The sequence below is a fragment of the Poromitra crassiceps genome, assembly GCF_964638095.1.
Source record: "Poromitra crassiceps genome assembly, chromosome: 27".
In the NCBI taxonomy this organism is placed as follows: domain Eukaryota; kingdom Metazoa; phylum Chordata; class Actinopteri; order Beryciformes; family Melamphaidae; genus Poromitra; species Poromitra crassiceps.
Window position 1 is genome coordinate 10,710,124 of NC_139650.1, and position 27,005 is coordinate 10,737,128.

At 48.4% G+C, this 27,005-nt stretch overlaps 1 protein-coding gene across 1 annotated transcript in view; it reads right to left on the reverse strand.

Annotated features, from left to right (window-relative positions):
• LOC310799213 (plexin-A2-like) overlaps positions 1 to 27,005 on the reverse strand; it is a gene marked incomplete at both ends in the record, with an annotated part of 140,279 nt that overhangs the window by 103,125 nt on the left and 10,149 nt on the right. Inside the window, 2 exons of the mRNA XM_083661780.1 lie at positions 4,998 to 5,132; positions 25,418 to 25,600. Of these exons, the coding sequence (XP_083517906.1) occupies positions 4,998 to 5,132; positions 25,418 to 25,600 (318 nt within the window). The remainder of the gene's footprint in view (positions 1 to 4,997; positions 5,133 to 25,417; positions 25,601 to 27,005) is intronic.

Consider the following 27,005-nt stretch of genomic DNA (forward strand, 5'->3'; position numbering starts at 1 on the left):
GGCTGGGCCAGATGATCATGTCCACTTTACCAGCTTTGGGAGTTACCACATCTAACGTCACAGCATCTGGGATGCCCTTAGACTAAACGCTCAACCATATCATCTTACCAGTCCACTACCATTCATGCTGATTTGCTGGAACTTTAAGCACACTGTCAGATGAGCATACAGGCTTTTGAGTCTCTCTACTATCATCCTATATCCTGAGCCTGACTGGGGGAAATCCACACAGTATCGCATGGAGGTGGCGAGCGACGTGTTTCAGGTCAGATCCAACAGGTTTTTGAAGACAGAGCAAATGCAGGAATTTAAGAGCTTCATTCCAAATTGTAACCACATTCAGATTCATTTATTTAAAGAATGGGACATTACACATTAATGAACAGTACAGCCGTACAGTAAATATGCCAGGTTGTAGCCCAAGGGCTAGTTTCCACCTGTTGTAACCAATGTTTCCTCAAAAGCCCCACGTTGAAAGATGATGCTATATTCCTATTTTGCAAACAATGTCTTAAAGATCTAACCAGTGAAATAATATTCGCTGTGCCTTTTACCTTCATACTAAATGTTAGTGTGCCGTGGGAGAGGGATGCTATAATTGAGGAGTTTTGATCTAAAATAAGACATCCACCTTTTGAAAGTCTTACAACATGAAGGGTAGCACAAAATGAAGACACTTTGTAATGTCACTTTTAATTCATTTGTTTATCTTTTTACTTGCTTTTTATTGCCTTTTGATTGCCTATCTTATATCTAGTTTTAATTATTGATTGATTTGTATTGCTTCATTTGTATGGCTCCTTTAATGGTGTATGTTTTGTATCTCGTGTTTTTAGGAGACCAGGGACCATGCTGGAAATACGTGTTTTCCCTTTTGCATGTTTTTATCCCTTGGATTGTGTGTCTTGATATCCACAATAAATCAAATCAAATCAATGAGGAATGGCTAAAAAAAGGTATCGAGTGACAAAATGCTAACAGCTCAACACACTGGAGCATCATTCGTCATCGGCTGATACCGATATTATTGCCGATCTATCGTGCATCCCTATCCAATATCGTCCACCCTCAACACTGATGTTCACTGAGGTGAGCGTGTGTTTAGATTAGGGCTGTGAATCTTCACTGGCCTCACGATTCGATTCGATTACGATTCATCTGTCAACGATTCGATTCGATTCGATTAAACGATGCATCACGATGCATCGTGATGCATCTTAAATCGATGCATCACTTTTTCCGCAATACATGATTTATTTTTTCTCACTTTCTTTTTTCTCACTGTGTGGCTACTTTTAAAATAAAAGTGCATTTGGAATTGCATTGTATTATGATCCATAATTAAAATAAACAACTGCATGTACTTACATTCTATTTTATTTGATTATAAAAAAATAAAAAAATAAATTAATAATCGATTTTTGATATTTGTTAATCGATGCAGAATCGTGCACGTCCACATCACGATGCATCTTATAATCGATTATTTTTGACACCCCTAGTTTAGATACATTCAGCTGTTCTTAGAAATGATCAAACTAAAGGCAAGATAAAAAAGGACACACAGACGTGTCAAAACACAAACACACAAACACACACACACACACACACACACACACACACACACACACACACACACACAGATTGTGTCTCTCTCCTCACTCTTCATCACCATGCTAGCCGTGCGTGGAGCTCGGTGGGAGACAGAGAGGCTCATTGTTATTCCACGAGGGTCGGCCGATCGCTCTGTCTGCTATCTGCCGCGCGCTCCTCCTTCCTCGTTCCACATCATCTCTGTATTGTTTGGCTCCCAGAAATCACCAAAATCTCTCATCTCTGGGATCTAGTGGAAATGTGGGAAAGGAAGGATGCCAGCAGAGAAAGCCCCTCTTCCCATGGAACTCCTAACCAAAACCGCGGGAACGTCTGAAGGGACCGGAGGGCGAAGAGAGAGAGAGAGAGAGAGAGAGAGAGAGAGAGAGAGAGAGAGAGAGAGAGAGAGAGAGAGAGAGAGAGAGAGAGAGAGAGAGAGCAAGGCTTTACTCTGCTCGGCACTCCTGAGGGCCACAAAGCCTAAGCTGTTCTAATATTGAGAGAAAATATAATAAATATCAAATAAGCGAGCAAAACCCCGGGTCTGGGTTCTGCTCGCTTATATGACGTGCCACCAGAGGCAGATTGAGGGGAGAAGCTGGCTATCTCCTGAAGGAAACATGTGTCTCTCCTCCAACAAGCCACCGCTCATCAATAAGTGATGCGCTGTCTCCTCCAGTCTATCACACTGCAGGAAGAGATTTGCTTTAGAAGACGGTACACAACACCGTCTGTAGCCTCGCTCTCTCTCTCTCTCTCTCTCTCTCTCTCTTCAGACAGCCTCCCTCTTAAACCTGACGTGTTCATGGGCTGTACGGCTGCTTTTACAGCACTCAGGAAGACACTTTGGAAGCACTCAGACAACTGCAATTGTCCCGAAGTCCTCTGCCTCTCTGTCCTGTGAAGTCCTCTGTCTCTCTGTCCTGTGAAGTCCTCTGCCTCTCTGTCCTGTGAAGTCCTCTGCCTCTCTGTCCTGTGAAGTCCTCTGTCTCTCTGTCCTGTGAAGTCCTCTGCCTCTCTGTCCTGTGAAGTCCTCTGTCTCTCCGTCCTGTGAAGTCCTCTGCCGTCGTGTGAAGTCCTCTGCCTCTCTGTCCTGTGAAGTCATCTGTCTCTCTGTCCTGTGAAGTCCTCTGTCTGTCCTGTGAAGTCCTCTGCCTCTCTGTCCTGTGAAGTCCTCTGCCTCTCCATCCTGTGAAGTCCTCTGTCTCTCTGTCCTGTGAAGTCCTCTGCCTCTCTGTCCTGTGAAGTCCTCTGTCTCTCCGTCCTGTGAAGTCCTCTGTCTCTCCGTCCTGTGAAGTCCTCTGCCTCTCTGTCCTGTGAAATCCTCTGTCTGTCCTGTGAAGTCCTCTGCCTCTCTGTCCTGTGAAATCCTCTGTCTGTCCTGTGAAGTCCTCTGTCTCTCTGTCCTGTGAAGTCCTCTGCCTCTCTGTCATGTGAAGTCCTCTGCGTCTCTGTCCTGTGAAGTCCTCTGCCTCTCTGACCTGTGAAGTCATCTGTCTCTCCATCCTGTGAAGTCCTCTGCCTCTCTGTCCTGTGAAGTCCTCTGCCTCTCTGTCCTGTGAAGTCCTCTGCCTCTCTGTCCTGTGAAGTCCTCTGTCTCTCTGTCCTGTGAAGTCCTCTGCCTCTCTGTCCTGTGAAGTCCTCTGTCTCTCTGTCCTGTGAAGTCCTCTGCCTCTCTGTCCTGTGAAGTCCTCTGTCTCTCTGTCCTGCGACTTCGGGGTTGAAAGTTGAGTTTTGAGTTTGAAAGTTGGGGTTGAGTCCAACAGTGATTTAGGGGCTTTTCACTTTTTGCCGCAATAAAACCTCATCCCATTTCACGGTGCCATGCAGCCGCGCCAAAAGCATCAGTTGATGGGAGCTGAAAGTGATTAACACTGTTCACTGTTATCTCCAATGAGTCCAGAGAAGATCGTCCAACAATAACAACAACAACTGCTCGCCACTTTGATGCCGGTCCAACTGGCGTCTGGGGAGCGGACTAGGGGGATACAGCCACACGACACAGCAAAGCTAACACAAGCCACTAATGGTTTTCTATGGGATGTGTGTGGCATGTACAAAGATGCATGAACTGTATGTCCATGGCACTGTATGTCCATGGCACTGTATGTCCGTGGCACTGTATGTCCATGGCACTGTATGTCCATGACACTGTATGTCCATGGCACTGTATGTCCATGGCACTCTATGTCCATGCACTGTATGTCCATGGCACTGTATGTCCATGGCACTGTATGTCCATGGCACTGTATGTCCATGGCACTGTATGTCCATAACACTGTATGTCCATGGCACTGTATGTCCATGGCACTGTATGTCCATGACACTGTATGTCCATGGCACTGTATGTCCATGACACTGTATGTCCATGGCACTGTATGCCCATGGCACTCTATGTCCATGCACTGTATGTCCATGGCACTGTATGTCCATGCGCATGGATAAGTAATTAGAACACCAACCCTGCATATTCAACACTCCCAAGTTTGTGAATGCGAGGGAACTGCCACATTGTGTCTCCGGATAAGACAATCATAATCATTATCTGGTAGGATTCCAATTAAATGTTTATTAATTAATAATCATTTCACTTGAATTAATCATTGATTCTAAACAGTCTTACTCCTAATTCCCAGAGTTTACACAACAGTAACACTGATATGTGCAAACAAAAAGCACAAACATGCCATACACAATACCGCTCAATTAGATCCACACAGAAATGAGAACAGAAAGCTTATGTTTGCATTTCAGATGGTTTTATCCCCTTAGTTTTTTAGTTTCACGAACCATTTGGCTCCACTTCCTCTGTTGATCTGGGGGAGAGTTGTAGACTTGCACATGTTTGCTCCAATACATGTGCAATGCAATCGCCAGCCGCTTCTTTTCACCTGACAGCGAGGGGTTTCACCGACAGGACTTAGCACATGGGAGGATCACGCTATTCCATCCAGTTCCCCTCCCCCTGAACAGGCGCCCCGACTGACCAGAGTAGGTGCTAGTGCAGCGACCAGGACACATACCCTCAATCCGGCTTCCCACCCGCAGACACGGCCAATTGCGCCTGCATGGACGCCCGACCAAGCCAGAGGCAACACGGGGGCTCGAACCTGTGACCCTTGTGTTGGTAGGCAGGGAATCTATCGCTGCACTACCCGGGCACCCTGGAGGTTACAATGTGGTAGGTATCAGCATCGCACCCAAGGACGCGACAGCAGTGGAGGTTCGCTGTCACGGGCGGGCTTGAACCCGGGGGGGGGGGGGGTCTCCCTACTCCTACACCCTGGCCCCGCCCCCACTGCTCAGCTTCTGTCCTGACAGCCGAAATGAAAGGTGGACATGATGTCCTCACCTGACTGTCAGACATGATGTCCTCACCTGACTGTCAGACATGATGTCCTCACCTGACTGTCAGACATGACATAGAGAGAGTTCCTGTCCAGGGAGAGGGCCATGTCCCGCAGGATGGGGCTGCTATCCTTCATCACAGTCACTGTCTCGTACAGCACGCCTCCCTCCAGAGGACCATCCACCCGGATCTGCAGACACACACACACACACACACACACACACACACACACACACACACACACACACACACACACACACACACACAGACACACACAGACACACACACACACACACACACACGCACACACACAGGCACACACACACACACAGGAACAGTGAATACTGAATAATGTATATTTGATGTTTGTAGTCGACTGTCCATCGTATGCATTGTAGTCTCGTTGCCCTTGTACCATAGTGTGTGCTTTGCTACTGTCTTAGCTCGACACCAGCGTCACCAAGACAAAAACCTGTACTTTGAATTAGGGATGGGACAGTATGCTTCTCACCTGATATGAGCCAACATGCCATATGCTTCACAATTTGATACAACCACGCTACAACAGAGTACCACAGGGATAATGCATTTCTAATAGGCTTACCCTGAAGTCCCTGGCTGCACTTCCTGGTGTACAAGTCAATGGGTTTTTTTTGTATGGGAATGTCGGTTAAATGCATGAAATAAGATCTGTACAAAGGTTTATGAAACAAACAGCTAACTTTGTGTTCAGCAAGATAATCTTCACAAATGAGGACCACTTTTATGACTTCTGAAGCGTTTTCTGAAAATCGTGTAAACCAAAAAACGCATTTACGCTTCGAAGTGGTCCGATACAGTGGTCCTCCTCGTTTGCGAAGACAACACAAAATCTGTGCAGAATGATATTTATTTCTGAGGCATCCATCTTTCTAGCAGTGGTATTATAGAACTAGGATGGAGAGCTTGTGAAAATGTCTGCTTACTAACAGCAGAACTAAATGTTGCTCATAATACTGCAATTCGTTCTTCTGGTCCCATGATAGAGTACGACTTTGGACTGACTTTTCAGCCAGCCATGTTTTGGCGCTCATTAAACACATGGACAGGGAATGGATGCCCCCACTGGTAAAGAGATTTCCAGTCTCCTCGCCCACGTCTGACTACAGACAAGATAAGAACCAAACAAATGAGCAGGGCTGAATCCGAATAGTCACTCCTAAGGGGACATTCACACCAAAAGCGTTTTTGGAGCTGCCAGCGTCTTTCTGCAATTCATTCTCTATCTAAGGACACGCTAGACGTGCTCCTCTTTTAATGAACGCACCTGGCGTTTCAGCACCGGTGGCGTCTGTTGTTTTTGGAGGAGCGCTGTGGGCGTTTTTAAAGCTGAAAAAAGTTGAACATTAGAGGAAAAGCGCGCTGCTCGTCTTTTTCACTCCTCCTATCTTTTCTCCTCCTGAGGGATCCTCCAACCTCGGCTGCTGCCAGAATTGGCAATAATCTGGCTTTCATGTTGACAGTGACCAACATCAAACAGACAAAACTAGCTGGCTACTGTCCGTGTGGTCGTTGTGTTCTGATCCGTACTGCACGCGACTACAGGTGAAAACAAAACAGAGCAGAAAAAAAACGCTCCGTGTGCTGTGTTTTGTGCACAATGGAAGCGCTCTCAACATGATTTTCATAGCGTTCTGACTGAAAAAAACGCTTTTGGTCTGAATGTCCGCTAACTCCTTTTCGTACCTTTTCCTTGACCTCACCGGAAGTAAAACATGCAGTATTTTTTTGTTTTGTTTTTGCCCCACGTACGTAGGCTACATTATTAAGCTTCTCTGGGCTCAATACGCCACTGGTGACCCAAACATTAATTTGTTAGCAAGTAGGAGGAGCTTAATGAAGCCTACGTGGGGAGGGGAGAAACATTGCGTGTTTTACTTCCGGCAAGGTCAAGGAAAAGGTAGGAAAAGGGAGTTAGGAGGAGTAGCGACTATTCGGATGGAGCCCAAGTCTGTCTTTGTACTTAGTGGCTTACTGATCTTGGAGCTGTAAAGACATATATATATATATATATATACATATATATATATATATATATATATATATATATATATATATATATATATATAAGGCACATTGAAATGGCACATAAGCTGAATAAACTGTTATTATGCCACGGTTAGACACAAAAAGCAAACGTCCCTAGTATAGCAGCCACGTCACTTTTAAATTATTCACAGAGATCTACATTGATTATGTGTTTTGTACTGGACTATAAGCGAACTCGGTAGCGCTTCTTCATGTCTTTATTCAAAAACACATGATTTGCACTCCTATGCAGAGAGCGGGCTACACGTCTTGCAGCACTGGTACAGGAGCCATCTGAACTGAATCATGCAATAATGATGGCTTTCTACAGACAGCTTGACACTCGAAAGAACAGTCACAGACATGAAGTAGGAGGAATATACCTTGAATAAAGCATGATATAGTTGAGGGAAAAGATCCTCATTTGCTATGCTGCAAAACCAGACTGAAACCCTCTTTAAAATTCAAGGAGATTGAATCATTCACCGTGTGATGCAATTACGGTAAAGCTGAATTAATTTCAGAATCATTTTTTAAAAATGCCAACAAATTGAGGAAATGGGAGCAGAGAATTGCGGGAGCTCTCTGAAATGTCTGGGGCGCCCGGGCGCCGACGTGGCGACAGTCTTCCCAGCATGCATCCTGACGACAGTCTTCCCAGCATGCATCCTGACGACAGTCTTCCCAGCATGCATCCTGACGACAGTCTTCCCAGCATGCATCCTGACGCGCGGACTTGAGCGACCTCGCCACCCAAATCAAATGTGACTGTAGGAGAGTTGGAGCGTGTGGCACTGACTGGCTCACACACACATACAGTAAGTAGCACAGAGCTCCAGCAGTCAGACCAGACCAATAGAGACGGCCCCGATCAATACAAACTGATTACATGATTGGATCCCCTGGGCACCAAAACGGCATCAGTCAATCACGCCTCCACCTTCCAGGCAGCTATAGCTCTGCCACCCAAGAGGGAGGGAGGGAGGGAGGGAGGGAAGGAGGGAGTGGGAGACACAAAGAAAGAGAGAGAGAGAGAGAGGGAGAGACAGAGTGTGTGAAGCCCAGTAACGAGCTACAGAAGAGCGACCTATGATCTGTGCTTCCAGATCAGAAGAGGACACCGTCTGTCTCACACTGATCAGACCCAGATCAGAAGAGGACACAGTCTGTCTCACACTGATCAGACCCAGATCAGAAGAGGACACAGTCTGTCTCACACTGATCAGACCCAGATCACAAGAGGACACAGTCTGTCTCACACTGATCAGACCCAGATCAGAAGAGGACACAGTCTGTCTCACACTGATCAGACCCAGATCACAAGAGGACACAGTCTGTCTCACACTGATCAGACTCATTACCCGGACCTCAGAAGCGAGAACAATCCCTTCAATATGTATTTCATCATAGACAGATGCTAAGCCTCTCTCCATCATTGTCTGATTTATTTATCTGGTCCTCCTGTCCTCCTCCTCTCTCCTCCTCCTCCTCCGCTCTCTTACCACAATCCCACGCAGCAAAGCAGCCAGTCTGTTATATTTCCCACACTGTTCATTTCATAAATAGCCCAACTACTGTAGAACACAGAGCTTGTGAGCATTCTGTCAGAGGAGCCATATATGAATAAAATCTTCACCAGCCACAATCTGGGCACCCAGATTCTATCAGTGATGAGTAATAAGACTCTGGGACAGAGGTCTGATATTTCGGGACGTCCCGCGGTCGTTGTTTGCAGTCCGATTGAGGTGGGAATGCAGTTGAGTTGATCCATTGATCAACCACCTACTTTCTGTAGGTGTTTCAGGGCCAGACGACATGTCAGCTAATCTCTATAAACAGATAAGTGCACATGAGACGTCTGAGACGACTAAGATGTCTAAGATGACAGAAGAGGAAGTCTTGGCGCAGACGTCCGCTCTCGGAAACCAAGAAATATCAGCCTTCTGTCGCAGTCTTAATAGTCGTCAGACTGAGACTCTGGGTACCCAGCTTGCACCAACAACCGTGCAGACCACGACTTCATATGAATGTGGGGGTAGAACAGGACTGACCAGGGTGCAGCCCTCATGGGGGTAGAACAGGACTGACCAGGGTGCAGCCCTCATGGGGGTAGAACAGGACTGACCAGGGTGCAGCCCTCATGGGGGTAGAACAGGACTGACCAGGGTGCAGCCCTCATGGGGGTAGAACAGGACTGACCAGGGTGCAGCCCTCATGGGGGTAGAACAGGACTGACGAGGGTGCAGCCCTCTGAGGGTAGAACAGGACTGACCAGGCTGCAGCCCTCTGAGGGTAGAACAGGACTGACCAGGATGCAGCCCTCTGAGGGTAGAACAGGACTGACCAGGGTGCAGCCCTCTGAGGGTAGAACAGGACTGACCAGGCTGCAGCCCTCTGGGGGTAGAACAGGACTGACCAGGGTGCAGCCCTCTGAGGGTAGAACAGGACTGACCAGGGTGCAGCCCTCTGAGGGTAGAACAGGACTGACCAGGGTGCAGCCCTCTGGGGGTAGAACAGGACTGACCAGGGTGCAGCCCTCTGAGGGTAGAACAGGACTGACCAGGCTGCAGCCCTCTGAGGGTAGAACAGGACTGACCAGGCTGCAGCCCTCTGAGGGTAGAACAGGACTGACCAGGCTGCAGCCCTCTGGGGGTAGAACAGGACTGACCAGGCTGCAGCCCTCTGAGGGTAGAACAGGACTGACCAGGGTGCAGCCCTCTGAGGGTAGAACAGGACTGACCAGGCTGCAGCCTTCTGAGGGTAGAACAGGACTGACCAGGGTGCAGCCCTCTGAGGGTAGAACAGGACTGACCAGGCTGCAGCCCTCTGAGGGTAGAACAGGACTGACCAGGCTGCAGCCCTCTGAGGGTAGAACAGGACTGACCAGGCTGCAGCCCTCTGAGGGTAGAACAGGACTGACCAGGGTGCAGCCCTCTGAGGGTAGAACAGGACTGACCAGGGTGCAGCCCTCTGTAGGTAGAACAGGACTGACCAGGATGCAGCCCTCTGGGGGTAGAACAGGACTGACCAGGGTGCAGCCCTCTGGGGGTAGAACAGGACTGACCAGGCTGCAGCCCTCTGAGGGTAGAACAGGACTGACCAGGGTGCAGCCCTCTGAGGGTAGAACAGGACTGACCAGGGTGCAGCCATCTGAGGGTAGAACAGGACTGACCAGGCTGCAGCCCTCTGAGGGTAGAACAGGACTGACCAGGGTGCAGCCCTCATGGGGGTAGAACAGGACTGACCAGGCTGCAGCCCTCATGGGGGTAGAACAGGACTGACCAGGGTGCAGCCCTCTGAGGGTAGAACAGGACTGACCAGGGTGCAGCCCTCTGAGGGTAGAACAGGACTGACCAGGCTGCAGCCCTCTGAGGGTAGAACAGGACTGACCAGGGTGCAGCCCTCTGAGGGTAGAACAGGACTGACCAGGGTGCAGCCCTCTGGGGGTAGAACAGGACTGACCAGGGTGCAGCCCTCTTGGGGTAGAACAGGACTGACCAGGCTGCAGCCCTCTGGGGGTAGAACAGGACTGACCAGGGTGCAGCCCTCTTGGGGTAGAACAGGACTGACCAGGGTGCAGCTCTCTGAGGGTAGAACAGGACTGACCAGGCTGCAGCTCTCTGAGGGTAGAACAGGACTGACCAGGCTGCAGCTCTCTGAGGGTAGAACAGGACTGACCAGGGTGCAGCTCTCTGAGGGTAGAACAGGACTGACCAGGCTGCAGCTCTCTGAGGGTAGAACAGGACTGACCAGGGTGCAGCCCTCTTGGGGTAGAACAGGACTGACCAGGGTGCAGCCCTCTTGGGGTAGAACAGGACTGACCAGGGTGCAGCCCTCTTGGGGTAGAACAGGACTGACCAGGGTGCAGCCCTCTGAGGGTAGAACAGGACTGACCAGGGTGCAGCCCTCTGAGGGTAGAACAGGACTGACCAGGCTGCAGCCCTCTTGGGGTAGAACAGGACTGAGCAGGCTGCAGCCCTCTTGGGGTAGAACAGGACTGACCAGGGTGCAGCCCTCTGAGGGTAGAACAGGACTGACCAGGTAAGCCCACATCCCCTCAGAGAGTCAGGTGGGTTTAATTGGTTTTATAATGAGCCTACTTGTAGTGACTTAACACATAAACACACACACACACACTCAAGCACACAAGCCTAATTTATACTTATTGGAAAGTGTCGCTCAACACATGGTCGCCGACAAAATAAAGAAAGTGTCGCTCATGGTGCTGCATTTATGGTTCAGTGAACATTCTCCTCGGCTCAACGGTCACGCGACACTCGACACAGAGAACTTGTGCAGAGTCAGACAGCCAAGAGAGGGAATATATGCTGTGTGCTGGTTTGTTCCTGTCTAGCCTGACATCACCAGACCAATTCCCAACTGTCAAAGCAAATTAAACGTGAGCTCACAGATTCGTCAGGTTCCCAGGCAGGCAGTAATACAATCTCTACAGTGAAACCACGTCAGACAGAAACACGCAGACTGCAACATAATGGAAACGGTTAACAAAAGAGTAAACCGCGCTGTCCCTGCAAGATGTAACGTTTGGCTGCAGCAGCACAACCTCTCTCTCTCTGGGAAGTTGGTCACGGTGTTCTTTGTGATTTTCACATATACATCCAGCACACGTTATCGATACAAAGTCATACATCCAGCACACGTTATCGATACAAAGTCATACATCCAGCACACGTTATCGATACAAAGTCATACCTCCAGCACACGTTATCGATACAAAGTCATACATCCAGCACACGTTATCGATACACTGGCGCCAAGTATCGATATTTTAATATGCAGCAGGATCTTGAAACTGATTCCCCGCAGCCATTTTGATCAACAGAGTCACTACGTAGGGTTGTCAAAAATATTGATACTTCGGTACTTACTCGATACTAAACATTTTAAACTGATACAATACTCGTTTGCTACAGTATCGAGTTTATCGATACCAGCAGCGCTTCCTCTGCCTCCTCCACACAAACAGTAGAGCCATATGAAATCAGCGTTCACGGAATCACGGACGGAATGAAAGAATTGACCAATAAAAATGGAATCAACTGTAAAACGTGGAATACTGCAGACTTCGACATAATTGGGGCTGAAATTCAAATATTCAACAGGCTAAACTGTAACAAGTTTACAAGTTATATCGGCAGTAACATGCCGGTATGGGAGCAGCCATCTTACTCTTCTTCTACTATGAGCTGAAGTTCATTTCACAGCATCTCAACAGTGACTACTTTACGATAGTGTCCCTAGTTGTGGACTGTAGAATACATGTGAATGACAGAACACAGAGGTCTGATGACTGACGTGGGGCGAGCCTAGAGATCTCGCAGGGATCTCTAGCTGGATTTCTAGTGCAGTACAATAGAGAGCCAAAGTGGAACGTCACTTCCTGCTTCAGCACTGTACCAGAGATTTTCATCCGCCATTTATTTTCCCATAGACATTTCATAAAATGCTTATAAAAATAGTTTTACTTGTTCAAACCAAACGGTTCAGATATATTTAGAAACAGGAGAGATCGCATAACATTTCACTGGGACCAAAACGTAAAAAAATGCGGGTTTAAAGAAAATATTTTTTTTATGTTTTTTTTAAGTTTTGGTCCGAGTGAAATGTTCTATGGTCTCTCCTGATACTAAATACATCTGAACCGTTTGGTTTGACCAAGTAAACCTATTTTTATAAGCATTTTACGAAATTGTCTATGGGAAAATAAATTGCGGAAGAGAATCTCTGGTGCAGTGCTGAAGCAGGAAGTGACGTTCACTTTGCCTCTCTATTGCTTGCAGCGTACAGTATCAAGAAGATAATATAGCCAATACACCACCATCCACAGTACTGTAATGATAAAACAATATATATATAGAACGTTTTAAAAAACACTAATAGGGATGGAGAACATTATGGATAGTATCGTATATTGAGATAATTTTGGTCGAGATAATTGTATTATGTCATTTACATATCAACAAAGGGCTAGTCGCTATAATGTAGTCTAAGTATTAGCCGGAGAAAACCTCACTCTAAAGTTCAAAGAGTCCCTTCTGTGCGGTCCATGCCATTTAAAAGATTTGTCATCAATACCACATGTTCAGATGAGCTCAGTGAGCTTCTCTCCTTCTTTCTTCCTTCCCAGTCAATCTATTGAACCCATGAATCATATTTAGGCCAATAACAAACTATATCCTTCCTGCAACCCATAGAAACAGCCCAGCTTAGTAGATACGGCTACACAAACAGACAGCCACATGCAACGCGAGCCGGTGTGCTCTTAACCAAAACAACCTCGGCGTCTCACGGCTCGGCTTGCTTCTCCGATGGTCCGCTGCACTCTCCTCCTCCTCCTCCTCCTCCTGTGAGAGCCAAACACAACACAAAGCCCACTTCTAGGATGTCACTTGGCTGGAGCTGAGGGGCTGGCAGGCCTTGTTGCCTGAGTGATGCACTTGCCCACGTCTCTTCTCCCCCTCGTTGGCTTTTCCATATGGGATTGATTGTGAGATCATTCTTCTGGCTGATGATGATTTTATTGATGCTGAGAGAGGAAGTACACGTGTAAATATGCCTGAATTCCACTCCGGAAGTGCATGGGAACCTTTGGAAAGCAGGTGATTACTATGTTTATGTGGCAATAGAAATCCAATCCTACAACATGAGTGTGTCCATATGTGGCCTGGCTAGTCAGTGGCCTCTCAATCCATGCTGCTAACCTAAACATATGGATGATGACCCCCCCCAGGAGGTGAGGAGCACTCTCTGTCCAGCCAATCGTTTCCAATCTGCTACTCACGAGGTTCTGTTCCCTGAAGACCGGTCTGTCCAACTTCCGTTGACCCAGACACGAGGAGTTTTGGTTGAGTCAAACTCAACAACAAACCTCTCTTGGATAACCCTGTCATAATTGACTCTGTATTTGACTTGTTCTTTCCTGGCAGATAACGAGTTGTCCTGCACACAAACGTAAAGTAAGGAAATTACAATTTGGCAGAAAACCAGACAGAAATATATATATATATATATATATATATATATATATATATATATATATATATATATATATATATATATATATATATATATATATATATATTTAAAGGGCACGGAATCAAAAGTAGATGGAGTAGATACGCACAGACTTGAAGCAAGACACACTTGGCACGGGCAGTGCCTTCCAAATGGATGTTCCCAGACAGACTGGGCTCAATATTGTGACATAAGGCCAGACAACTGGCCACCTTTAAGGCTGAGTGGCTGTGTGCATATGGTCAGATCAGACAACTGGCCACCTTTAAGGCTGAGTGGCTGCAGGGGAGGGGAGGGGAGGGGAGGGGGAGGAGAGGGGAGGGGAGGGGGAGGGGGAGGGGGAGGGGGAGGGGAGGGGAGGGGAGGGGAGGGGAGGGGCTCTGTGTATCAGGACTAGGTCTAATCATTCAGCCATCACGTTAACTCCAGTCACAAAGAGAGGTGTATTGATCACATGATGTATGTAGTAAGTGCCATTACCTAAACATGATTACTGGGTTGGAAGAGAGGTAATGGTGTCTCTGCGCATGCACGCGTGCATGTGTGTGTGTGTGTGTGTGTTTGTGTGTGCACGTGTGTGTGTGCATGCATCCGTGTGTGTTTGCGTGCATGTGTGTTTTGGGGTCATTGTTAAAAGCCTCCCCCATGTTTAGCGGCCAACCCTTCAGGATGGAGGAGCTCAGCCTAACCTTCAGCTTCCAACAACTTCGTACCATCATTTCGACAACATGACCACAGTCTCCTCCGAGTCTCGGAGTCTCACTCGCTCTCCTTGAGGACACGGTTTCCTGTTCTCTGTTTCCTGGCCTCCTCCGTACTGCCCCCCCCCCCCCCCTCCGTTCCTCCAATCATTCCCATTGTTCGCTGGGTTCCCATGGCCCACCGACAAAAGCAGTGGGAGAGAGGGACAGTCGAACAATTCATGCTCCTTCATATGGTTTTCATTTTCCTGACCGCAGTACGTTTGGTCGCAGAGTTCCTGTGTGTTTCCATGTGTGTGACAGACCAAGAAGAAGAAGAAGAGAGAGAGAGAAGAGGGGAAAGAGAGATGGGTCATGAAATAAACTGCAGCGAGGGAAGGCAGGAAGCAGCGTTGTCCTACTCAAGTCCAGGATACGATTCCGAGTTCTGGAATCATTTTCAGGACTCGTGACTCCACTTGGACTCGAGGGTCGCAGGTTCGCGCCCCCGTCTTACCTCCAGCTGGGTCGGGCGTCCATACAGGCACGATTGGCTGGGGTCTGCGGGCGGCCGGATGGAGGGTATTTGTCCTGGTCGCTGCACTAGCGCCTCCTCTGGTCGGTCGGGGGGGCGTGTGTCCGGGGCGGAAGGGAACTGGTGGGAATGGCGTGATGATCCTCCCATGTGCTACGACCTGCCAGTGAAGCTCCCCGCTGTCAGGTGAAAAGAAGAAGCGGCTGGCAACTGCGCATGTGTCGGAGGAAGCATGGTGCTGGTCTATGGCTCTCCCAAGATCAGCAGAGGGGGTTGGAGCAGCGACCACAAAAATGTATCCTCAAACACACACCTGTTCCCTGCCTCTGAAGCTCCACGTTCACGATTTCAATCACTGAATCTCCCCTTCCTGTCCTCTCCTAGAGAGCGTGACATCGCTTGGTCGGCTCTCAACAAGCCATAATGAATCCATGATTTTCACTTGAGCCTGTATTTGCAGCCAGCTTAACAATGACTTACAGCCATAAGAAAAGCTGCTGCTAAGTGCCTGAGGCCACTGGGGTGAAGTGCTGGATTGTTTTGATTTCATTCAAGACCTAACCTCTAACGCCTCCTTCACATGATCAGTGTTGTGCACCTTTCTCCACGCGAGGTAGAGCGGAGTGTAAATCTGCAGGACGAGAGGCGAGCAGCGACAGCACGAGCACCGGCTATCTTCTTCTCCTCCTCTGATTGGTCGAGCAGCAACAGCGCGAGCACCGGCTATCTTCTTCTCCTCCTCTGATTGGTCGAGCAGCAACAGCGCGAGGCGAGCACCGGCTATCTTCTTCTCCTCCTCTGATTGGTTGCGCTCATGAAAGGTCAGCGATACGTAGGTCAGCGTTGAGATATTTTGAAAAGTGTCCAAATCGAGCTGTGCGCGTCGTCCAGGGTAGTGCTGCGGCCTAGTTGAGCAGCAACGCTCTCCCCCATAGCAAAACAACGGGACAGCCGGGTGCAGAGCTGTTTTACCGCGGATCATGTGTAGGGGGCTTTAGCCTTTGTTCATACTACTGTATACGCCAAAGCCACGCTTAAAGTTACGCTGAAGCTGAGCTCACCCTTAACCCGTCACACAAGATGCACTCTCTTTTCCTCAGCGCCTCACTTGGCGTGCCTCGACCCCGCCCACAACTTCCATTGACTTCATGCCTGGCAGCTTCACGCTTGGAAAATAGGACTGAATCCTGAACGATCGCTTGAGCGTGGGTTGATCAAGGCACGCGCACGGCTGGTGTGAACGGCTTCGCCTGTTAACAAGTACGCTGAAATGAAACTTGTGGGTTCAGCGTAGGTTGAACTTAGGTTGAGCGTTGCTTTGGCATATGGTGTGAACATGCTCAAGGTTCTTCGCCTCCACGTCGTGCGTTAAAATCGTATAATGCACACCTAGTCGTGGATTATCCCTTACATATTTGTAACTTCCATTCACTGAGCCTCCTGAAACCTGAAACTGCTTGGAGCCCCCCTCGGGAGGCCCGCCTCAGACTTTGAAAACCCTACTACTTGATTCATGGACTAAAGATTACCTGGAGCTCTAAAACACCTTGTTTAGAAATCCTCTCTCTCTCTTAGGCAAGTAATTGCAACCTCTGAGATTTGGAAATTGCAAAAGTTCATAGTGCAAATTATTTTAATTCCCAACGCCCCCTGGTTAATTGTTCAGCTCTATTCTCAACTGCCTCTTAAAAATCCTTCTCTAATTAATCTCCATCTCTCCATCTACAGTACAGTACATCTCATCTCTCCATCTACAGTACAGTACATCTCCTCTCCATCTCTCCATCTACAGTACAGTACATCTCATCTCTCCATCTACAGTACAGTACATCTCCTCTCCATCTCTCCATCTACAGTACAGTACATCTCATCCTTTGAGATGGGTATTGATTTATTCAGCAAAACCCAGAAGAACGTTGAGGGGATAACTGGCTTTGACCTGGATTCACCTCAGTCATCACCACCTCATGCACTCAAAGAAAAGTGTAAGTGTGCCTGATATTTGGTAGACGGGCTTGTGACAGCCAGCCGTGGGGTCGCACTGCTCAATTAAATCCAGCCACCTTAGGCACCAAGACGTGACAGATACGATGACGGACGTGTCCTGTTATATCGGGAACGCGAGTAGCCTAATTTGTAGAATGACGACGGACACATCCGTAGGCCGCGCGGAGCCCTGGCCCGTGAGACTGTGAGTTATCCCTGTGACCTTTCACCCCGGGCTACACCCCTCCCTGTGGCAGGCGCGTGACCTTTTGCGGTGGCCTCGCTGCCTGAGTGATCTGCTGAGGGCATTTATTGTCACGGCCCATTTGCACTAAAGCCCGTCCATTTGGGGGTGATGGAGGAGGAGTGGAGATGTGATCCTCTGCTCCTCAGGGGGTGATGGAGGAGGACTGGAGATGTGACACTCTGCTCCTCAGGGGGTGATGGAGGAGGAGTGGAGATGTGACACTCTGCTCCTCAGAGGGTGATGGAGGAGGAGTGGAGATGTGACCCCTCTGCTCCTCAGAGGGTGATGGAGGAGGACTGGAGATGTGATCCTCTGCTCCTCAGGAGGTGATGGAGGAGGAGTGGAGATGTGACCCCTCTGCTCCTCAGGGGGTGATGGAGGAGGACTGGAGATGTGACACTCTGCTCCTCAGGGGGTGATGGAGGAGGAGTGGAGATGTGATCCTTTGCTCCTCAGGGGGTGATGGAGGAGGAGTGGAGACGTCACCCTCTGCTCCTCAGGGGGTGATGGAGGAGGAGTGGAGATGTGACCCTCTGCTCCTCAGAGGGTGATGGAGGAGGACTGGAGATGTGATCCTCTGCTCCTCAGGGGGTGATGGAGGAGGAGTGGAGATGTGATCCTCTGCTCCTCAGGGGGTGATGGAGGAGGAGTGGAGACGTCACCCTCTGCTCCTCAGGGGGTGATGGAGGAGGAGTGGAGATGTGACCCTCTGCTCCTCAGGGGGTGATGGAGGAGGAGTGGAGATGTGACGCTCTGCTCCTCAGGAGGTGATGGAGGAGGAGTGGAGATGTGATCCTTTGCTCCTCAGGGGGTGATGGAGGAGGAGTGGAGATGTGATCCTTTGCTCCTCAGGAGGTGATGGAGGAGAACTGGAGATGTGATCCTTTGCTCCTCAGGGGGTGATGGAGGAGGAGTGGAGATGTGACCCTCTGCTCCTCAGGGGGTGATGGAGGAGGAGTGGAGATGTGACCCTCTGCTCCTCAGGAGGTGATGGAGGAGGAGTGGAGATGTGATCCTTTGCTCCTCAGGGGGTGATGGAGGAGGAGTGGAGACGTCACCCTCTGCTCCTCAGGGGGTGATGGAGGAGGAGTGGAGATGTGATCCTCTGCTCCTCAGGGGGTGATGGAGGTGGAGTGGAGACGTCACCCTCTGCTCCTCAGGGGGTGATGGAGGAGGAGTGGAGATGTGATCCTCTGCTCCTCAGGGGGTGATGGAGGTGGAGTGGAGATGTGACCCTCTGCTCCTCAGGGGGTGATGGAGGAGGAGTGGAGATGTGACCCTTTGCTCCTCAGGGGGTGATGGAGGAGGAGTGGAGATGTGATCCTCTGCTCCTCAGGAGGTGATGGAGGTGGAGTGGAGATGTGACCCTCTGCTCCTCAGGGGGTGATGGAGGAGGAGTGGAGATGTGATCCTCTGCTCCTCAGGAGGTGATGGAGGTGGAGTGGAGATGTGACCCTCTGCTCCTCAGGGGGTGATGGAGGAGGAGTGGAGATGTGATCCTCTGCTCCTCAGGAGGTGATGGAGGTGGAGTGGAGATGTGACCCTCTGCTCCTCAGGGGGTGATGGAGGAGGAGTGGAGATGTGACCCTCTACTCCTCAGGAACTCTCAGGAGTCTGAATCATGCCTGAACGTTCTGTCAACTGTAATGACAAACTCTGTCCTCTTCCCCCGCGCAGCACTCGCAATGATGGATTTCACTCTCTCCAACACATACAAAACTATATTCTCTGCTATTCTCTCTCACTAGCTGGGTTTCCATCCAAATGTATCACAACTTTTAATCGAATTTTCAGAAAGTCGGCAAAATAAAATGCGAAACAATTCGCGTTTCCATCCACTGCTATTTTGTGAATTATAGAGCTGTCAGTCACCTCGTGTTTGAGGCTGTCTGAGCTGCTGATCAGCTGCTAGACCCGATATACAGCTCTGTTAAACACATCTAACGTTATTCATTTAAAGTTTCTTTATAATCTACAAGTAGACAAAGGTACCATAACGCCATTTCTGGATTACCAGGTGCGACTCGGCAAACTAACGTTATAGCCTAATCCCAACCCGATCTCCCAAAAAATTGTAAAATAGCAACGTTGCTATGTTACAATTTCGGCTCCGAAATTGCAAAATGGTAATCCACAGAGCAGATATTAAGTGAATACAATTTCATTCAAGTCTAGAAGTGAGTTGCCTTAAAGTTAATATCCCAGTCTTCTTCTGTTTACCACGGCGGGTATTGTGCTGCGCGTAGGCTACCATGATTTACCGTGTGTAGCCCTATTGTGTGTAGGCTACACACGTCATGTTTTGCAGTGATCAAGGCAAACTGTGTTGTTTTTGAATGGAGAGACAACGGAATATCGCTTAAACTGTTTCCACCGCACGTTTCGCATTTCCCTTTTATCGATACACCCGACTTTTCCGCCTCCCTCAAGCGTGAAAACTTTTTTGCGATATTTGGAGGTTTTTGCGAATTAGGCAGCGTTTCTACTCAGATTTTTTATGCGCAAATTGAAATTTCGCATCAAAACAGGTGGATGGAAACCTGACTTCTGTTACTGTCTATAGCTCGCTCTCTCTCGCTCTCTCTCTCTCTCTCTCTCTCTGTGTTACTGTCTAGCTCTCTCTCTCTCTCTCTCTCTCTCTCTGTGTGTTACTGTCTATAGCTCTCTCTCTCTCTCTCTCTCTCTCTCTGTGTGTTACTGTCTATAGCGCTCTCTCTCTCTCTCTCTGTGTGTTACTGTCTATAGCTCTCTCTCTCTCTCTCTCTCTCTCTCTCTCTCTGTGTGTTACTGTCTATAGCGCTCTCTCTCTCTCTCTCTGTGTGTTACTGTCTATAGCTCTCTCTCTCTGTGTTACTGCCTAGCTCTGTCTCTCTCTCTCTCTCTCTCTGTGTGTTACTGTCTATAGCGCTCTCTCTCTCTCTCTCTCTCTCTCTCTGTGTGTTACTGTCTATAGCGCTCTCTCTCTCTCTCTCTCTCTCTCTCTCTCTCTCTGTGTGTTACTGTCTATAGCGCTCTCTCTCTCTCTCTCTCTCTCTCTCTGTGTGTTACTGTCTATAGCTCTCTCTCTCTCTCTCTGTGTTACTGTCTAGCTCTGTCTCTCTCTCTCTCTGTGAATGGAAGTCCTCCTCTGCACCTTCTTTTCAGGTGTGGCTGATGGACATGATCTCTGTTATACAGATGGAGAGACTCAGGTTCCTGAGAACCAACTCGCTTAAAAGGTTCTCAACTATCTGGACCCGTTGTTGGCCTCCTTTGACGAGGTTAAGAATGACCAGTGACTGAGGTTAGAGGTGACGGATGGCTCGCCTGTCTGGTCTTTCATGGAGCCCTTGTGTGGGATCCTACGCGCAATATCTTTTACAAGCACAAGCACCTTATGCAGCTGGTAGCAACATGTTGTAATGTTGTATGTAATTTGGTTTGTTTGTTTTGTTTTTCTTTTCTTTCCTGCGTCTGAGTCTGTTTTTCTTGTTTGTGTATTATTCTATAAAAACTGAAAATAAAATAATGGGAAAAAAGTGCGTGCCGAGATTATGCCTACTAATTAAACGAGCAAACTCACGAACAAGCGTTTAATAGGCTATATATTTGTTGGGGTGAATCATCAGCAGGTGCCCAGGTGGGCAATAATTGGCCAATAACACGACAGTGGAGAGAGGAGTGTGTGAGCGGCTTCTCTCAGCGCGTTTTAAGCAGCGGTTTCTCATCAAGGCAATGTCGAGGAAATATTGGCTCATATTTGGGTTCGCAAATGCAGATGGGAGCGTGCATGTTGTCTGTGTTTATGCCTCCCAAGCTTGCCCAGAATGACGTGCCGAACAAATAGGCTATAGGCATATTCCCGTATTGGCATATTCCCGCTGCAAAGTCGACATCGACTATAGAGGTATTAAGAGTAGAATACTAGAGGAATAAATGCATTCGAAACATTTCTTTAGATCCAGAGCAGAAAATTGTAGCTTGCAGGCTACTTTTCATGCGCTGTCTTCTGCAGTAGCACCACTCTGCCCCCAAACCACAGAGCTTCTCCCTCATGTTTACAAAGTGATGAAGTGGTTTATTGAGTCATGTCTTGCAGGAGCAGCAGGGTAACTGCAGGGGATAGTCAGACCTGAGTCCACGGCTATGATCCACAGTTCATGTTTAGAATACAGAGGCTTAAGTCTCTGTATGTCTGTGCGTGTCTCTCTTTTTCTCTCTTTCTACTCTCTGTCTCTATCTATCTATCTCTCTCTTCTTCTGTGTCTCTTCCCGTTTGTCTCTGTATGCACCCCCCCCGCCCGCCCCTCCTCTCTCTCTCTCTCTCTCTCTCTCCCCCCCCCCCTCTCTCTCTCTCTCTCTCTCTCTGTCTCACTCAGACTATCTTGTCTGTTCTCCCCGATGGCTCATCCAGTGGAGCAGCTCCAGTGATGCTATCTGTGCCCCCAGTCTGCCCATGTGTGTGTGCGTGCGTGCGCGTGTGTGTGTGTGTGTGTGTGCGTGCGTGTGTGTTTGTGCGTGTGTGCATGTGCATGCGTGCGTGCGTGCGTGCGTGTGTGTGTGTGTGTGTGTGTCAGACAGATTGCTCCTCATAAAACTGAGGCCCTCAGGCTAGTGTCACAGCTTTCCTCAGTCAGCCATACTGTAAGACTGTGCAGTAAGCAGACCCCCCAGTGCTACAGTACACACTCAATCCACTTAGATCAATGTAAGAACCTTATAGGAACTTGATTATAATATATCATTACGATATGTGTTGAAATGAAACATGATTATAATATATCATTATGATCTGTGTTGAGGGGAAACAGGTCACCCGATGTCTGCCGTGCTGTAAAGAAACCTATAGCAGCCGGACAAATAAGTGAAAGAAAACATTAAATTGGAAAAATGTGAGTGCCTTACAAAATTCTATAGATTCCTGCTTTAAACCTTATTTTATTTTGATCAGAAATTCAGCAACACAACCATGTCTGTCTGCCTGGATCCGCCTGACTTCTACATAGAGGACATGTATTGAGTTAAGTCTATAGAATCTTGTAACAGCCATTAAAAGGAAAACCCACTCTAAAACACTCTAACATTGTTCAACAAGAGGCATTGATCTGCCTACTGTCCCGCCATAATTACCTTGATGTATGAAACAAATCCAGTTATGTTAATGAGATCATCAATTAAGATAATTCATGCTTTAATTAGTGTTAATGCATTAACGCACACTAATGCATTATGGTAAATGGCCTGCATTTATAGAGCTCTTTCATCCAAAGCGCTTTACAATGTGCCTACATTCATACACTGACGGCAGCAAGCAAGCTGCCACGTAGGGTGCTGGCACAGCCATCGGGAGCAATTTGGGCTTCAGTATCTTACCCAAGGACACTTCGACATGCGGACTGGAGGGGGGGATCAAACCACCGACCTTCTGATTGGTGTGCTGGACGATGCGCTCTGCCTCCTGAGCCACAAACCCCCCACCCCCACCCCCACCCCCATTACTGTATGTGCAATGGGGAGGGTACATAAAAACAGCTACTGGTGATCTAACTTTGTGGTGTATAATTCTTATTCTTGAGGATAAAATGGCAAACATAAACGATGTGTGTCCAGACATTTCCAGCACAGCTACAGTGGAGTTTGACAGGAGAAAATGTTTCAGCAATCCAAAACATCAACAGTCATCGTCAGGGTTTGGTGTGAGTCCTAGACTCACCACTTTGCACCCATGTCCAACACATCAGGGTTTGGTGTCAGTCCTCCTAGACTCACCACCTTGCACCCATGTCCAACACATCAGGGTTTGGTGTCAGTCCTCCTAGACTCACCACCTTGCACCCATGTCCAACAATCACACAGGGAGACACCTCCAACAGATAAACAATGGGTTGGATAGGTGATGGCTCATTTAAAACTTGAAAAGTTGAAATATTCAATCCGGGGGTCTGTGCAAAAGTTTTTCAAAATCTGGCAACCATTTTCAGATGATTTTGAGTCTCAATATGCTGCAATAGAGTAAAATGATTACGGGGCGTTACGTTTGGTGAGTTCATGTTTGAAAAAATCAATAAAAATATTTGAAATAATAACAATCACACAGGAAGAAATCCATTGCGAAGAGGCAGAAAGGACAATTTGTCTGACAGTAGCCCCGACAGACCATCATGCAATGCAGGTAGAAGACATCTTGTCTTTGAGTAAGGGTCATGACTCCCACTTCTACTCAATTGGAAAAATTCTCGCTCTCTTGCCTTTACGATCACTTTCACTTTTGCTATGGCCATCCTTCTCTCCACCTACACGTAAACACATGAAGCCACAGCTGACTGCAGCCAGGTCAGGCTGGCTCTCTGGGGGAACACCAGCTGACTGCAGCCAGGTCAGGCTGGCTCTCTGGGGGAACATCAGCTGACTGCAGCCAGGTCAGGCTGGCTCTCTGGGGGAACATCAGCTGACTGCAGCCAGGTCAGGCCGGCTCTCTGGGGGAACATCACTGAACTAGAACTGAAGGAGGAGCCGGGGCAGGAAGAGGGGGAGTGGGAACATTACTCGACTCAACAGCAACACTACTGGGACAGTAGATTATAACACTTGTGGAATGCACTGACCATGACAAATGACTGATATTGGATGATCTAATCCGTATCTGAAGGGGGATTTCTCTCCTTTAAGAGTGCCTCGTAGCGAGTTAGCAATATCTCGCAAGTACCCAGATGGCCTCTGCATCTTCATTACCAGGGTTCCCACACCTTCTGAAAGATCAAATTCAAGGACTTCCCCGGCCCAATTCCCTCAAATTCAAGGACCCAACTCGGCACACTTAGGCCATGTTCAGACTAGGAGGCCAAATCTGATTTGTGAACTTTAGTGACCTCTTAATGATTCTATCCAGATTGGTTTTATGAGTCTGGACGCTCCAAGTCTGATTTGTGTCGCTTGTCCCAAACCACATATGGAGGTCTGGACACACAGATCCGACTTGAACACTTGCCCAAATCAGATTTGCCACAAATCTGATCAGATTTGTGGCAAATCTGATTTGGGAAACCAATCAAGATAATGATGATTAATGACTTTAGCAGCAAATCTGATTTGCCTGTAATGTGAACATGGCCTTAGAGACTAGGTTAATTACTGTTACAACACAGACTTTTTATCATGAGAACTAGTGGCTTTACAGAAGCTCACACTCACAGAGAGAGGCTTGCATGTGTGAACACTTCTCAACTGTGCTGTTACACGTTGAGTAAAAAAAAAATCTAAATCAAAAGAACTCAATCTGTATTCTTGCACCAACACCTATGAATTCACGCCCTTGTCTTCACCACCCATGTCTATGTCTATTTTCACAAACTTTCAAGGCCTTGATTTCTTTCTCAAATTCACAAACATTCAAGGACCCGTGGGAAACCCCTGTATTACACTGGACCTGAGATGCTCACAAGTTAATTTTCACAAGTCCAAGTGAAGTCTCAAGTCTTTGGTCACAAGTCCAATTCAAGTCTAAAGTCTCTTATGGAAGAGTGTTCTATCATCTGCTGCATGCCATCTGGTCTGCTTAGAACACTGCAGAGCTAAAACGAAGGAATTCAAAGTAGCCTAGTGTCTTATCCTCACGCATTTATCTAGGGCGATTAGCATACAGTATCAGCATTGATTACGGTAGATGACTTTAGTACACATTTCCTGTTAATGCACCAAAAATAAAAAATAAAATAAAAATAAGGATTGTTCACGAGTCCCAAACCTCAAGTCCAAGTCAAGTCTTTGAGGACGAGTCTCAAGTCAAGTCTCAAGTCACTGTGTGTGCGACTTAAGTCCGACTCAAGTCCAAGTCTCAAGTCCAAGTCCCCATCTCTGCTACTGGACCTGTGGGAAGCCCTGTATCACACCGGAGTGAGAAGTTCAGCTGAGCAATGCCCTGGCTGTCAGTGTAGCGCTGCTCTCACCTTCTTCAGCCGGCCACTGCGGGTGCCCAGGAAGGCCACGCTGTGCCCGTCGTAGACGTAGGAGGTGACGGAGGTCAGCCGGTCCCTGGCCTCCGTGTACACGCTCAGGCCCGACACCAGCTGGGAACCCCCCAGGGGCTGGTTGATATCCAGGCCACAGAAGTGGTCATCGATGGGAACAGGCTGTGTGGAGGGAGGGAGGGAGGGAGGGAGGGAGGGGTGAAGATTGAGAACAGAATAAAGGTATAATAAAAAAGTAAGTTTCTGAGGGTCTCACAAAAAAAAAAAAAATAACAGCCTGGCCACCAGAATAAAATGTTTGGCATTGTAGATTTCTGCAATCCACTGATAGGTCGTAGAATATCATGTTTCTGAAAGAAAAATACATTGCATATCACATGTGTAGATATACAGTATTAAGATTACATGTCAGAGTGTGCTATTGAAATGGTGGATCCAATGTGGATGGAGGGCGTATATATACTTGTCTTTCACACGGGACCAGAGGGACGTGTTCGATCCCCAGGGTTTCCAAAGTCTACAAGTTTTCGTTATTTAAGCCTAACCGAAACCCTAATCCTAACCCTAACCATAATCCTAACCCTAAACCAAACCATAATCCTAACCCAAACCATAATCCTAACCTGAACCAAGTTGTTTTACTTGCCTAAACATAACCACGTTGTTCAAGTAGTTTTATTTGTGTTTAATGTTGAAAAGGCAGCGAGGTTTTCACATTTAATCGCCGTTGTTTTGTTTTCAAATTTACGTTGAGATGGATTGCAGAAACGTACAATGCTGACATTTTCTCCTGGGTTGAGTCGCTAGAAGAGAAGAAAAGAAAGGGAGATAGATGAAAGCAGTGAGGGATGGAGAAGGAGAGAGAGGGACAAGGAGAGAGGATGACAGAGGAGGGAGCAGGGCCCACGGCAGAGAGAGGATGACAGACAGAGGAGGGAGCAGGGCCCACGGCAGAGAGAGGAGAGAGGATGACAGACTGAGGAGGGAGCAGGGCCCACGGCAGAGAGAGGATGACAGACAGAGGAGGGACCAGGGCCCACGGCAGAGAGAGGATGACAGAGGAGGGACCAGGGCCCACGGCAGAGAGAGGAGAGAAGATGACAGAGGAGGGAGCAGGGCCCACGGCAGAGAGGATGACAGACAGAGGAGGGACGAGGGTCCACGGCAGAGAGAGGATGACAGAGGAGGGACCAGGGCCCACGGCAGAGAGAGGATGACAGAGGAGGGAGCAGGGCCCATGGCAGAGAGGATGATAGACAGAGGGGGGGACCAGGGCCCATGGCAGAGAGAGGATGACAGACAGAGGAGGGAGCAGGGCCCACGGCAGAGAGAGGATGACAGACAGAGGAGGGACCAGGGTCCACGGCAGAGAGAGGATGACAGAGGAGGGACCAGGGCCCACGGCAGAGAGAGGATGACAGAGGAGGGAGCAGGGCCCACGGCAGAGAGGAGAGAGGATGATAGACAGAGGGGGGACCAGGGCCCATGGCAGAGAGAGGATGACAGACAGAGGAGGGAGCAGGGCCCACGGCAGAGAGAGGATGACAGACAGAGGAGGGACCAGGGC